General features: G+C 36.6%; 1 protein-coding gene across 3 annotated transcripts in view; it reads right to left on the reverse strand.

Moving 5' to 3' along the window:
• The window catches only part of Stau2 (staufen double-stranded RNA binding protein 2), a 310,719-nt gene that overhangs the window by 101,966 nt on the left and 192,581 nt on the right, over positions 1 to 16,172 (reverse strand). For all 3 annotated transcript variants that reach the window (XM_013028448.1, XM_013028445.1, XM_013028447.1), the window contains one exon: positions 14,688 to 14,992. In XM_013028448.1, the coding sequence (XP_012883902.1) occupies positions 14,688 to 14,992 (305 nt within the window). The remainder of the gene's footprint in view (positions 1 to 14,687; positions 14,993 to 16,172) is intronic.

Raw genomic sequence — 16,172 nt, forward strand, 5'->3', positions numbered from 1 at the left:
AATAAATAATATTTATTTATTTTTTGTGTGCCAGTTCTGGGACTTGAATTCAGACTCTGAACTCACCTGTGTTTTACTGGCTAACTGGACAGAGAATCTCAAAGACTTTTCTCCTGGACTAGCCTCAAACCACGATCCCCTGGATCTCAGCTTCTTGAGTAGCTAGAATTACAGAAGTGAACCACCAGAGCTCAACTTGGTCCTCTTATTACTATTATAACACATCCTAATATAATAACACAACAAATATGATAAGATGTATAATTTTAAGAATTAGGATGTCTGTTCTTATATCCACTTCTTTGTAACACAAATGTCAACATATACTCAACACTCTCAGTCATACTAGTGTTTGAGTTGGTGAATAGTCTATTTCACTTTGCATGTAATGTGCCATCACATTAACACCTCAAAGGGATAGGAATAAATTAATGAATGAAATCACATTTCACAAACTGAGACTCAACTTAGAATTATCTTTTCTATCTTTTAGAAATTCTATGCTTGGGAACTGCTTTTAAAATTACATGTTTATATTTGGTGTTCAAATATGACATTGATGTATAAAGATGTACTTCTAGTACAAGATGTATTTCTAGTACAAGACTGGGAGAAAATGAGGTAAGGGGGTGACACTGTTCAAAAAGAAATGTACTCATCACCTGACTTATATAACTGTAACCCCTCTGTATCTCGCCTTTGCACTTAAAATTATAGATAGAAGCGCATCTATCACATTTGACTAACCACCCCCAAGATATCACAAATGGTAAGATACACTGTTAGCATTGATTTTTTAAAACAATTATGTTTCTACCAGAAAAGAAGCCTATTTTTTGAGTAGGATTATACATATGAACTGCAGTCAGCCAGAGCCAATATATAACAGTATTTAAAATGTAGTGACACTTTATGATACAAAGATTGTTTATGACATCTGCTTCCAGACAAAATGGAATAAATTAATTTTTCCTGGCAAGTATGAATAAAGGCTCTGGATGTTATACATAAAGCAAGGAAGAGAACTCATAAGGGTAAAGTACCAACTGGAATTTTAAGAACTCCAGGAATAACATGGTTGTAAATTCTTAAGGTTTTTGTTTACCTGGACTGGGTGCCAGAGAACCCAGCAACTTGAATATACCCATGGGTATTGTGGGAAAAGAAGAAAAAGTCTGAGGAATAACCCATTCTCTTGTCACCAATAAACCAGAAAAGGGATACTCTAGCAGGACAGAAAGCTTCCAATGACTGCTCAATTCTAGGCAATCACCATGGACCCACTCCTACTCCAAAGGGCAAAAAGCAACTGGGAAGCCTATACTTTCACCCTCTGGACTACACGGAGAAAACCCATCTCCCTTGGGAGCACAGTGAGAGAGCAGGACATATGCATTTCTAGTTAGTACTAATGAGGCCTCTACCTCTCTTTGCCAAGGCAGGGTCAGAAGAGACCTAAGAGATACTTTCAACATTACCTAGCTGTAATAAGTTTTTTTCCCCTAAGCCAGGGTGTCAAATGACACAGTGAAAAGCATAAGCTCCCAGAATCAAAATGTTTCAATATTTAACTGGGTCCTGGCAGGCTGAACATGGGAAGATGGTTATTACCAGCTAGCTCAAGCAGAAAAATTCCCCCCAGATCCCTTCTGAATCCATGGCTGGGAATAGTAGCAAGAGCCAGATATCCTTAACTCTGTGGGAAACTGAGCTTGGAAGTATAGAGGCAAGCAGAAACATCCAAAAGACAGGAAGTATAAAGAGGAGGATTGCGGTCCAGTCCTGAGCCCAGAAGGAAGTGCACATTTTTCCAGTATTTAAGAAATTGCTAACCCAGATTTTTTTTTTTACAACCAGAAAAAATATCCTTGAGGGTTGCAGAGGAACCCAAAATATTCTCAAATGAAAGGAAACCAATCACAGATTTTTTAATGGAGCTACACTAACATACTAGCTAAGCTCATGAATAAGAAAGATGATGATAAAAATAGAAATCTGAGAACTCTATCAGGAAGAACAAAAGCAGAAGAGTAAAAATGCAATTACAGTAGACTTCCTTTTCTTCTTTAATTTTCTAAACTCCAATTGACATGTAAAGTAAAAGGGATAGGAGACTGAGATCCATGTTTGAAATTAACCTGGGCAGAAAAGTCCACGAGATTACAAGTATCTTCCAAATAACCAGAAAAAAAATCTGGGCTGGAAGCAGGGCTCCAGTCATAGAGTGAAAGCCAAGTGATCAAGGTCAGCAAGTGCAATGCCATGAGCTCAAACCTCCACGCTGGCAAAAAATATAAATAAAAAAATAAAAAAATTATTATTTGTATATAGCATTTTCTGTTTTTTTCAATGTATATAAAGGAAATAATATAATTATAAACTGAGGCATATAAAGAACATCTAAAAGGGCACATTATCATCTCTGTGACATTCTTTTTTTTTATTGTGAAAGTACTGTACAGAGGGGTTACAATTACATGGGCAAGATGAGTACATTTCTTATCAAGCATTGCAGCCTTCTCCTTTGTTTCCCCTTCCCATCCCTTCCCATCCTCCCCCTTCAAGCAGCAAGGTGGGTCATAGTCATGGCTGTGATCATAACTACCTGGGATGTAGCCATCAGGAGGCTCATACTTCAAGGCCGGAATGGGCAAAAAGTTAGCAAGAAACCATCTTAACAAATAAAAAGCTGGGAACTATGATACCCAACTGTCATCCCAGATATGTGAGAAACATATGTAAGAGGACTGTGGCCCAGGAAGGCTTGGGCAGAAAGCAATATTCTATTTGAAAAATAATAAGCAAAAAAACTAGAGATATGGATCAAGCACAAGACCCTGAGCTGGGTGCCGGTGTCTCACGCTTGTAATCCTAGCTACTCAGGAGATTGAGATCTGAGAGTGGAGGTTTAAAGCCTGCCCGTGCATGAAAGTCTGTGAGACTCTTATCTCCAATAAACCACTAGAAAATGCGAAGTGGCGCTGTGGCTCAAGCGGTAGAGCGCTTGCCTTGAGCTGAAGAATGCAGGGACAGCACCCAAGCCCAGAGTTCAAGCCTCACGACTGACCAAAAAATAAGTAAGTAAATAAATGAATGAATGAATAAAAAAATAAAAAATAAAAGATGGAAAAAACTTAAATTTTATCATGAAAAATATCAGAAAAGCATTTAACTGTATTTAATATGGGATCCTACACTGGATCTTAGACCAGAAAAGGGATGTTATCAGGAAAATTGGTATTTGAATAAGATCTTTAGATTCATAGTATTATATCATCATTAATTTCCTGGTTGATATTGACAATTACATTATGGCTATTCAACTGCTAACATAAAATTCAGTAATTGTTTTCTACTCTAGAAAAATACTACTATCACTAATTCAACTTTCTCCGCTATCATTTATAATAAGATGCTATCCCAAAAGGATGTAATAAAAACCTAAATACCACTATATTAGCTATTTTTTTCAATATTAGATACAGAAGTTGATTGTGAGCAATAAGGACTACTGTCCCAGTATCCAAGAGAAGACAATGTTTAAGAAAAAAATGAAACACAGATACTGGGAAGGTGGCTCAGTGGTAGAGTGCTGGCCTTGCATGCATGAGGCCCTGGGTTCAAGTCTTCAGCACCACATAAGCAGAAAAAGCTGGAAGTAGCGCTGTGGTTCAAATGGTAGAGCACTAGCCTTGAGCTGAAGAGCTGAGGGACAGTGCCCAGGCCCACAATTCAGGCTCCACAACCGACAAAAAAAAAAAAAGAAAGAAAAAGAAAAGAAATACAGAACACAGAAATGGTGGGATGAAGGGTGAACAAATTCAGCAGTGATACTCACTAAACATTATATTGAAAATCAACTTTGCAACTTGGGGAGGGGAAAGAGGGTCGTGCAGGGAAAAACTGGGAGAAAACAAAGGAAGAGGTGACACTGTTCAAAAAGAAATGTACTCATTACCTGACCTATATAACTGTAACCCCTCTGATATCACCTTTACAATAAAAATAAATTTAAAAAATAAAAGAAAAACAAAGTTCAGAGTTTCAGCCAGAACAAGTATCTCAGAAAACAAAATCCAAAAACATTCAGCATGTATTCCAGCCTACATAATATGTGGTACATATGAGTGAGGATATAAAAAATCTGTAATCACTGGACCCAGAGTAAGTAGGAAAAGTTAACTCACGCTTGCTTAAAAAAAAAAAAAAAAGGCAATCAATTAGAGGTCAAACTCAATTATACAATCTGTAAGCTGGGTGCCGGTGGCTCACGCCTGTAATCCTAGCTACTCAGGAAGCTGAAATCTGAGGATCGAGGTTCAAAGCCAACCTGGGTAAGAAAGTCCGTGACACTCTTTTTTTTCTTTTTCTTTTCTTTTCTTCATGAAACTCTTATCTCCAATAAACCACCAGAAAACCAGAAGTGGCGCTGTAGCTCAAGTGGTAGAGTGCTAGCCTTGAGCAGAAGAGCTGAGGGACAGCGCTCAGGGCCAGAGTTCAAGCCCCACAACTGACACAACACACACACACACACACACACACACACACACAATCTGTAGTACACAGAAAAAAAGTGAACAGTAAAAACTTTAGTGGGTGAAGGAGAAAATGGAATTAGTGAACTTCTTAATCACTAGAAATTTTATAATCTGTAGCTGAGGGGGGAAAAAAAGGAAGAGTCACAGTAATCTGATTATCAAAGATGTATGCAAATGGAGTCCCAAATGTAGAGGTGGGAAGAAAAAGAAATAAACGAACATTACTTGAGGAAAAAAAGAACCAAAATTTCCCAAATGTGGGCTAGGAATGTGGCTTAGTGGTAGAGTGTTTGCCTAGCATGCATGAAGGCCTGTCCTCAGTACCACATGAACAGAAAAAGCTGAAAATGGCACTGTGGCTCGAGTGGTACAGTGCTAACCTTGAGCAAAAGCAGCTCAGGGACAGTGCCCAGGCTCCAAGTCCAAACCCCAGGACTGGTTAAAAAAAAAAATCCAAATGTGATTGAAAGTAGTAAGTATGCACATTTCAGAAAGCAAGTGATCCAGAGTCAAATGGTGGCCCTGAAAAGATGCCCAAGGGTTAAGTCCTAGTATATTTCAACGTGACTTTATTTCAAGTCAGAGTCTTTACAAATATTATTAAAGATTTCAAGATGAGATCATCCTGGATGATGTCAACACAAAGAAGAAAGCCTTGGAATGAATTCTTGAGCCAAGGAACACCAGTAACTGCTGACAACCACAAGAAGCTAGAACAGAGACACCAAAGGGATTCCACCTCAGAACCTCTAAACAGAACCAACTCTGCTGACCCTTACTCTAGACTTCTGGCCTCAAAAACTGGCTGAAGATGAATTTTTTGTTGCTTAAATTAATGTTTTTAAATCAATTATGCAATGAGTATCTTCATATTTATAGATTTCTCCATAATTTGAATTACTTTCTTTGGACAAATGGCAAGATTACAAGTGAACAATTAGTAAATAAATGCAATGAATATTTTTAAAAATTACAACTCTAACTTCTAATGGAAAAATTAATTCACTGCACTAAAGCCTTTTGCAAATATTAATAGAAGATTCAGATAATTATTTTTGAATGAGTCTGGGGGCATCCTGTCCTTCATGCTCATATGAAATTCTAGTCTTGCCAGCTGGAGATGGCAGAACAAAATGTTGACGTCTGGCAAAAGAGCTAGGCATTTAAAGAAGAAATCCTAGAAACAGCAGAGCTGCAAATGTGATGCAATATCAAATCTGAATATAAGCCCTACCCTATCCCAGCTGACTGCTAACATTCACATACACAAAGGAGACTCAAAAGAACTTGATCTAAAAGCAAGCAGAAAACAACAATTGGTTGAAATTTGAGTATGCAGTCTGTAATCTCCACAGAACTCAAGTGACTGAAGTGAGATATAGTTTTACTAGCTTGAAGTAACAATGGGCCTGAGGCTAGCAAGGGTTACAAAATTAGGAGGTAAATCCTAGAAGCTAGAAGAGGCAGAGAGTGAGCATACACTCAGCACATGCAGTGGAGCATGTGGAGCTAAACAGTATCACCACAGAGAAGACATTATATAGTTTTAGTTCAGGTAATTGAAATTTTCAGACCAAAAAACAAAACAGAGACACTAATCTGAAAAAGGAAAGATGATGCAGATTTGCTACAACATGTTATTATATCCATGCAGGAAAGAGTGAAACACAGGAAGAAAGTAGTCAATAGAAACTGACTCCTACAGGGCCCAGATATTGAGATTTAGTTGACAAAACTTCAAAGCAGGTATTATTTTTTAAAATCCAAATGGAAATGTGAAAGAAAAATACATAAACTTTCTGAAATGAAGAATTTATTATATGGAATCAAGAGAAAATTGGATAAGATAGGGAGATGAATCATTAAGTCTGACTAATGATTAAGAAAGATGAATCAGCCAGGTGCTGGTGATTCAAGCCTGTACTACTCAGGAGGCTGAGATCTAAGGATCACAGTTCAAAGCCCCAAGCAGGAAAGTCTGAGATTATCTCCAATTAACCACCAGAAAACCAGAAGTGGCATTGTGACTCAAGTGTTTAGAGCTGAAGAGCTGAGGAACAGCACCCAGGCCCAGTGTTAAGCCTTACCACTGACAACAACAACAACAACAAAAGAATCAACAGAAGAAATTTTAACCCAAAACATTAAGGAAAAAATTCCACAGAGCTGAGAGATGTGTAGTATCATTAGGTTCAATACATATGTAAATAAAGTTGTAAAGGACTGGGAAGAAAAGGGGTAGAAAAGATTTTTGAAAAAACAAGATCAAAAACTCTCCAAAACGGTTTTAAAATTATTTTATGATTCCATGTAACCATATGAGTCCTAAAACCCCATTTGATGAAATATCATAGGCAAACTGGTAGAAAACAAAAGAAAAACAGTATCTATAAAGCATATCATATACAAAAATTAATATCATACAAATTTAACATAAAACATAAAAATGACAACTATAAAATGTCTACAAGAAATCATAAGAGAAAAATCTCTTGGGATGTTGGGGTAGTGAAAAGTTTCTTAAATAAAACTAAAAAGGTAAACTACATAGGGGAAAAATAAAATTTTCCTAAGTGAAAACTGCTGCTAAAAAGCAGCAGTGAAGATTTTGAAATACATTAAGATTTTAAAAGGACAAGATATAGGCAGAGAGATAATATCTGAATGCAGATGACTAACATTCAGTATATGCAAGCCTGACTCTAGTACTTGGAAAGATGAAAGAGCTAACAGGATTATGGAGGCCAGTCCAGGCAAAAATTAGTAAGATTCCAACAAAAAAAAGTGTGGTGATCTATGCTTCCCACCTAGTGGGAAGCTCAAGTAGGAGGCTCACAGTCCAAAGATGGCCCCAAACAAAAATGAGATCCAATAGGAGGGGGGGGGGGGAAACCTAAAGCCAAAAGGGCTGGTGGATGAGGCTTAAATGGTAGAGTCCTTGAGTTTTAAAAAAAGAAAGAAAGAAAGAAAGAAAGAAAGAAAGAAAGAAAGAAAGAAAGAAAGAAAGAAAGAAAGAAAGAAAGAAAGAAAGAAAGAAAGAAAGAAAGAAAAAAGCCAGGCAGTGATGGCTAAGCCTGTAATCCTAGACTCAGGAGGTTGAAATCTTGAGGATCACTGTTCGAAGCCAGCCCAGGAAGTAAAGTCCATGGGACTTATTTCTTTGAACTGTGGCTCAAAGTGTTAGAGCACTAGCCTTGAGTGAAAGAGCTCAGGGACAGTGAAAGTCCTCAGGACAGCACTCAAATTCCCAAGTTCAATCCCCATTACTAACTAAAAATAACAACAAAAAAAGAAAAAAGAGAAAAAACTATAAAATAATAAAAAGAAATAAAGATTGAGTAAAAGGTATTCGGTTTACAAAAATATACAAGTGACCAATAAGCACAAATGAAGAAGAGAAGCTAGAATGATTACTCATCAGTGAAATACAAACTATCAATGCCATCCACTATACCCTCAACAGGTATAATATACTGAATCCTCATACATTGCTGGTAGGAATCTAGTGACAGAACACAGCAATAAGAATCAGGGTTTTAAGTAAATTGTAGGTACACTTACCATATGATCCAGCAATTCCACTCCAAGGTATTTTCTCAAAAGAATTGGAAACATGTCAATATAAAATCTTGTTCATGAATGTTCACAAATCACATTACTCATAATAGCCCTAAACTGAAAACAACCCAAATGCCTATCACTAGATAAATTAAGAATAAATCTGTGGTATATATACATAGACAGGCAGGCAGACAGACAGAGATAGAGATCTCTCTCTATATATATAAATAAATGTATGTATATATAGCCATACAATGACTAGCACTTAGTAATAAAAAGGAACAAACTACTGGTTTACAAAACATGAATGGATATCAGTATATTATACCGAGGACAAGAGACACAAATTGTACTGTATGATTTTATTTATGTGAGTATCTTGAAAAGACAAAACTAATCATCTTTATGTGAGAAAATATATTACAGTTGTCTGGAGAAGGGGGATGTGGGGAAAACAGTAAAAAGATGCATAAAAGCATTCTTGCTCTACAATGAGGAGGAGTCCATGGAATAGGTTTGTTGGAATGAGCAGAAATCCTTTATAGGTTATATCCCACACACTGTTCTTTTTCTTAAGAGATGTTTTGGTGCAGGGCGCTAGTAGCTCACACCTATAACCCTAGCAACACAGGAGGATGAGATCTGAGGATCATTGTTCAAAGCCAGGGTTGGCAGGAAAGTCCATGAGAAGCTTATGTCCAATTAACCACCAGAAAATTGGAAGTGGAGCTATGGCTCTACATGGTAGAGCACTCGCTTTGAACACCAAAGTTCGGGGACAGCGCCTAGGCCCTGAGTTCAAGCCCCACAACTGACCCCCCCCAAAAAAAGATGTCTTAGTGTAAAGAGAAGAAAGCATAAAATTATAGCCATTGTCATTTAAAGAAAAACACTGGAATCATTTCAATATGACCTGGAATAAATTTGGGTACACTGCTATCAGCCTCCTAATGGATACTCCAATTAATATTACATCATTAAAATTCAAAAAAACATCAACAGCCAGGCAGGCACTAGTGACTTACACCTATAATCCTAACTACTCAGGAGGCTGAGATTTGAGGACTGAGGCTTGAATCCAGTCAGAACAGGAAAGTCCATGAGAAACTTATCTCCAATTAAAATCAAAAGGCTGGAAGTAGAGCTTGTAGCCCAAGTGGTGGAGCTCTAGTCTTGAGCAGAAAATGCAGCAACAGCACCTGAGTACAAACCCCAGTACTGGCATGCAAAGAAAACAAAACAAAAAACAACAACAAAAAACCCCAAAAACTAACATATCAACCTTTTCTAGCAAAGAAAATATAATCCACTCTAGATGAATTTTTTCTTTACATACTCAAACTTCAAATAACTCCAAATATAATTTTTATCTTGAGTAGAAGTCTCTCCTTAAGAGAAAAGTCCTTCCATAGTTCTATTTGGAGAGAACACACAGTCATCTTTTCCTATACCACACCACAGTCACTTATTTCAGAACGGCATCAAAGTTTCTGTGGTAGAATTCGGTCATAATGTGTTTGTGTAGGCAAACCACATTTCTAAGTCAGATGTTTGTATGTGTCTGTGCATTTCAAAGTGGGATGTGTCTGTGCATGCATGTATACATGCACATATATATATAAATTATTTCTTTCTCCACAATCTCATACTGGCAATCTATGAAGTTGCACTAGTTATAGTCTTCTAAAAGAACAGATACTTCAGTTCTTTAAAAAAAAAACTGCAAATGGCCTGCTTAATGATAAACATATACATTACAAAACAGGAAGTATAGGAAAAATGAGAAAGAAGAGAAAAGGTAGCTTACCCCTCTCACCTACCTCATGTCAGTAACCTGCACTGAGGTCAAACTGTTAAAAATAAAATGTTAAAAAGAAGCCCATAACTATAAAAGTAGCCTGCTATAATCATATCAAACCCATAACAACTTTACAAAAGGAGATTTATCAACTGAAACAGAGTAAGTGTGAATTACATTTGAAAAGAAAGCTTTCAATGAAAGCAGATATTTTCATCTTGCTGTAATGGCACCAACCATGATTTAAAACTCACATGATGGAAAGCATCCCCTCACAAAACACACTTAGTAATTTGGAAAATAAATTAATACAGTTTAACTAGAACACCAAGTAAGTGCTTCTTCAGATTATTTATGTGAGAAAAAACCTTAGTATATCATTTTAACCTACCAGTTTCACAAATGACACCATTCAATGGATGACAATCATATGGAAGATACAAAATTATAAAATGTAATGAAATCTATCTACAAATGATAACTTACCAAACTATTGCAATTTTATTTTTAGTATGATTTTCCTACTGACTCATTTACTACTTATAAAAGATTTCTGGTACATCTGGGAGAAGGGCTTCATGCCTATAATCTTAGCTATTCATGAGGAGACTGAGATCTGTAGATTGAGGTTCCAACCCAGCTCAGGCCAGAAAGCCTGTGAGACTCTATCTCTAATTAACCAGCAAAAAGCCCAAAATAAAAGTGTAATTCATGTGTTAGAACATTAACCTTGAGCACGAAAGCTCAGAAACAGCACTCAGACCCTGAGTTCAAAAAGGACACACACACACACACACACACACACACACACACACACACGATTTTGGGTTGGGAGGGATGGGGAAGAGAATGATGAAAGGTGTGATATTGACCAAGATGCATTCTACTTATAAACCAATTTGTTGAATGGTAATCCCTTTGTACAACTACTCAAAGATAATAAAAATATAATTTTTCTCTGTGCATGAGTACAACTGTATATTTCAAAATGTACTAACAAAGGATTTGTTTACCTCTTTCATCATGAATTCTTAGAAGATATGCTTACCCCAATTTAAACATTACACAACATATATTTCTCCTGTTGTCACTGTACTTGCTTTTGGTACTCTGCATCTTGTATATATATTTGTCTAATCTGGAGAGGGGAAGGGGAATAACAAGGACACAGGATGACCCATTGCAACAACGACACCCACAGGACAATATATTGCAAACTAACTTTACAACTTAGGAGGGGGAGACTGTGGGGAGGGGAGGAAAGGGATAGTGGAACAACAATAAGGGAAGGGGTAACAATGATGGGCAAGTCATGTACTCATTGCCTTACTCATGTAACTGTAACCCTTCTGTGCAGCATCTTTACACTAAAATAAAATATTAAAAAATACACAACATGTATGTACCAAAACATCATTTTACCTCATTAATATGTGTTATGAAATTAATATGTTCATGTTACATAATTTATATGTATATTAATTACATCTATTTGATATGCAATTATGTATTAGTTGTATATATATAATTATTTAAAAATAAGTTTAAAATAAATTTAATTTTTAAAAAGATGATTTTGAAACACTGCAGAAGAGTATCAACATTTATAAGAATCTAGAAACTCGTGGCATGACAAGATTTGAATGAGTTTTTGAAATGTAGTGAAGTAATAGGAGGAAATTGACTGCTAGATATATCAGGTTTTCAAAACTATGAAAAATTTCCAAATAGTAATGAATCAATAAGATGTTCAGGTTTCAACAAAAGATAATTAAAATACACTTAATGACACTAAGAAACAGATACTCATTTAGGACAAGAGTCTGTAAGATTTGCTTCTCTAATGATAAAAATCTTTAGGTGAGAGCCAGCACTAGTGGCTCATACCTATAATCCTAACCACTCAGGAGGCTGAGATCTCAGGACTGTGGTTTGAAGCCAGCCCAGGCAGGAAAGTCTGTGAGACTCTTATCTCCAATTAACCACAAATAACAACAACAAAACACAGAAGTAGAGTTGTGGCTAAAGTGGTAGAGTACTATCCTTGAGTAAAAAAGTGCAGGGATAGTGCCCAGGCCCTGACCTCAAGACACACACACACACACACACACACACACACACACACTCACACTCACACTCTGAGACTGTGAAAAATGTTCAATCACTTTTGGCTCTGTAAAATCAGCTTTGTTTATAGTAATTTTAATTGGATAATAATCTTATAGATTTAAACAAAAGGATATAAACTTAATGCCTATTTTCTGATGAACAAACTAGTTTTTCCTAATTTGTAAATTTCAATTAAAAGTTGAGATTGGCAGTATGGCTTAGGTGGTAGAGCGCCAGCCATGAGTGAAAGTGTCAGATACTGGGTTCAAGTCTCCGTTTCAGGGGAAAAAAGAACTTGTTTTTCACATACTCACATAGTTTTACTTAGTAATACAGTATAATTGTCACATACAACAGCTTGATTTAGTGTAAATCAAACTGCAATGGGCAATGAAGGCCAGAGAAAGGTTTACACAATAGTCAGTAAGCAATAATATCTTTTCATTGTGCAACAAAATAAAAGGAACTAACCTAGAAACAAAGCAAAAGAATTTATTGTTTTCAAATTTCAGAAAAAAAGTAACAGAATAGGATAAAACCAATAATAAGCTGATCCTGTAATTTCTAGACCACAGTCTAATCAAAATGTTTAAGAAATAAAAACCATCTACATACTTTTCTCAGGTATATATACCTGAGAAAGTTATCTAGAAGAAAACAGGCTTTAAACTCTCAGCCACAAAGAACCTTCCACTGTGACATGCTTCAGATGAGCTAGGTATGAGAAAAGACACCAGGCACTTCCCATAGAGACTTGCTCACTGCCTGGTTATAGGTGGTGAACCACCACCACCAAAATATTCCACACCATACCAGTTCATTCAACCAAAGAAGCAGTAAGGTTTTAAAACCAACTGTTTACATTCATTAATATGTAAAATCACAGTACACAGATCTGGAAAATGTTTAACTTGTCCATAAAGAAAAGTATATTAACAGCACAAGCCTTTAAAAGAGATCTAAGCAGACAGCTCAGTAATGAGGGTAGCAGACTACATATTGGTTAAAGTGGAGATATGTTAAAAATCATATCTATTATTTCCAAGGACTAACAAATAAATTCTAAAACTTAAGTTCTTCCAGAAGCAAAATTATATCTGTTATAATGTATCTAAGCCAAAAAGAAAAATCAATTCAGAACTTGAATGCAATTTGTGCTTTGTATCTATAAAAATGTTATGCTTGGGTATTTCTAAATGACTAAATTTATAAGTAAGCAATGAATTTCTTTCCATTAGTTTATTTCTAATTTATCCTATGTGGATAACTGATAGAACTAAATATTATTTAACTTTTATTCTAATACTATATATGAATCAATGTCATATTTTAACAGTGATTTATTGTGATTCTTAAGATAAACAACAAAAAACAAATTCTAAAATTGTAACTTGAAATTAAGCATTTAAAATTTCAGATGACAGAGCCAATAATTGGTAACAGCTTCTTTAATTTCATATTAATAGTTCAATTAAAAACACTGACAACTACCTCGCAATAGATGGAAAGGATCAGAAGGATTCTGTGAAGGAAAAAGACAAAACCAAACATGCAAAATACGCCCCCCCCCCAAAAAAAAACATGATCTTTCTCATTTTATAATCTAAACTTGTAAAATGTTTATGAATACATGATCATTCTACACAATACAGATCTTCTAGAGCATTTCTAAAGGAAATTACAGTTTTTGGTCTTCAGGAATAAGACTAAGATGGTAAAGGGGTGAGAACAGTGAAATCTGGGGAGCAGTATCTTTCTACACACAAGCAAGCTGCAAGTCATCAGTCAGTTGGTGGTTACAATTCAGTACATGATCTTCAAGGCAACTAAGAAATCAAGACACATTTATTTCCCCTTCCTAGTGTTAACAATTCTTTTAAAAGCTATGAAATATCCATAAAGGAATGTTGGTTTTTATAGGTTTTTTCCTTCCAAAAGGGAACAAAGAATAAATGAGGGTAGGGGCCTTCCATCCCTAAATTTATATGCACAAATGAAGTTAAACTGTAAGCGTAAACGGCTACCCAGTGAAATAGTTGAAGCAGTTGCTATTCTACCTAGATAGTTCCAAAACATGATCCAGAAAAACAAATACATACGGTTATGCCTCAAATAGTAAGCACTTCATTATTGTTCAAAGACCATGTTTAATTAACTGCTAAGGTAACAGACTTTTAAGGTAGGGTGCTGTACCTTACTTGTGTACCTGAATCAGTACTCACAATAATTCAAAATTCAAAACTGCTTTGAAAGAAAAATCATCATTAGAAAAACTCAACCCTGGTGTAAAAAGAGGGAGAAGTGAGTGTAAATTACTAACACCAAATGTCTCAAGGCAAAAAATTTTTGTTTGTGGAAGACAGAGTGAGGAGATAGATGCACTCAATCAAAACCAACTGGAAGACAAACCAGAATATGAAATTTAAAAAAAATAAAGGATAAGGAAAATGGAGGAGAGTCAGGCAAGAGAAGAATTACTTGAGACAGAAAATGAGAAAATGAGGCATATGCATGTGGCTCTCTTTTTTTCTGTCTTCTGTGTTTCTAAATAATTTACAATGTAAGTGGCATGTAGGCCATACTAGCAGGCAAGAATGAGCCTTCTCATGAGTAGAGATGAAGGATTGGGGGCTAATGAATTGTTTTGCTTTTTCTTTTATTCTTGCTCTTTTAATTCATACCTGAAAGCCTTGAATCCTTGCTAAATATTCCAGTTGTTTTGAAGGCTGTACTGGAGAACAAGGGGGAGGAGAACTTCCTTTTAAACCTATGGCTTCGGCTGTAGGTGATGTTCCATTCATAAGGAGTTCCCTGGCAATGGTGGCTGAGCTATTCGATGTGGGAGATATACTGAAGAAAGAGCTTGAAGGCTGGTTCATATCCTTGGGTGACAAATATCCTAGAGTAGTGCCAGAGATCACTTTGTGGCGGCTGGCTTCCATCTCTTGATAAACATCAGGAGACAGATGAAGAATTCCTTTTGGAGCTATGGATAGAAAGAACACCTTTTAAAAAAGTTGAAATAAAAGCATGGCATTGCATGATTAACTCAGTGGCTCCCTACATATAGCAATGAAGAAATGAGAAGCACTGCTAATCTGAGCATCTTCCTCACACTTTGGGAGGCAACTGCAGCTCCTATTCACAGGTGAAATATGTGATTCAATGTTCCTAAAATCACAAGTTTTAAAAACCCAGAAAAGTGGTTTCAGTGAACTTGTATATAGTAGGAAAACTGTGCAGGATAGGGAAAATTTGGAGAAGTTCAATGGGAAAGGCAGGGCCATTGGTAGCTCACCTTAAGCACAAAAGTTCAGGGACAGCCACCTAGGCCCTAAGTTGAAGCCCCAGGACCAGTGCACGCACAAACTCCTTTACACACACACACACACACACACACACACAAACAAACAAAAGAAAAAGACTTTGCTTTATCATTTATCTCAAAGAAGTTTCAAACCACATTTCACAGTGATCGTTCTAAGTTGATCAGATATGAGACTCTCAAATGTATCATCTTTAAAACTTATAAGCTATCCCTCATAGAAAATGTACTCTGAGAGACATACCTAATTCTTTTGGTCTTGACCCAGACCTTCCGCTCATTTACACTAACTCTGATTCAGGCCTCCCATGTTTCACTATAACAATCACTGGGCTACTATCATACTACATTGTTTCACTGCTACTCTATTATCCCGTGTCAATTTCACAAAATTTTTTCAGTAACAAAGTCATGTGGGAAAATAATGGGAAAAAAAAAAGGCAGATAGACAACATGGGTGAAAAGTGAAGGGTGAAGGGTAAAGGAATGTACTAAGAGAATTTGTGTTCCAAGACACCTCAGGTAATTCCTCACTGCTAAGACATATGGAGGTGTGGGAAGCTTGCCATCATCCTTATGGCACTAATGTATAAGAAGGCTTTATGTTGCCGGGCACCGGTGGCTCACTCCTGTAATCCTAGCTACTCAGGAGGCTGAGATCTGAGGATTGCGGTTCAAAGCCAGCCTGGGCAGGAGAGTCCATGAGACTCTTTTTTTTTTGGGGGGGGGGATGGTCTGGTCCTGGGGCCTGAACTCTGGGCCTGGGTGCTGTCCCTCAGCTCTTCAGCTCAAGGCTAGCGTTCTATCACTTGAGCCACAACACCACTTCCGGCTTTTTTCT

The sequence above is a fragment of the Dipodomys ordii genome, unplaced genomic scaffold, assembly GCF_000151885.1.
Source record: "Dipodomys ordii isolate 6190 unplaced genomic scaffold, Dord_2.0 Scaffold109, whole genome shotgun sequence".
Taxonomy (NCBI): Eukaryota; Metazoa; Chordata; class Mammalia; order Rodentia; family Heteromyidae; genus Dipodomys; species Dipodomys ordii.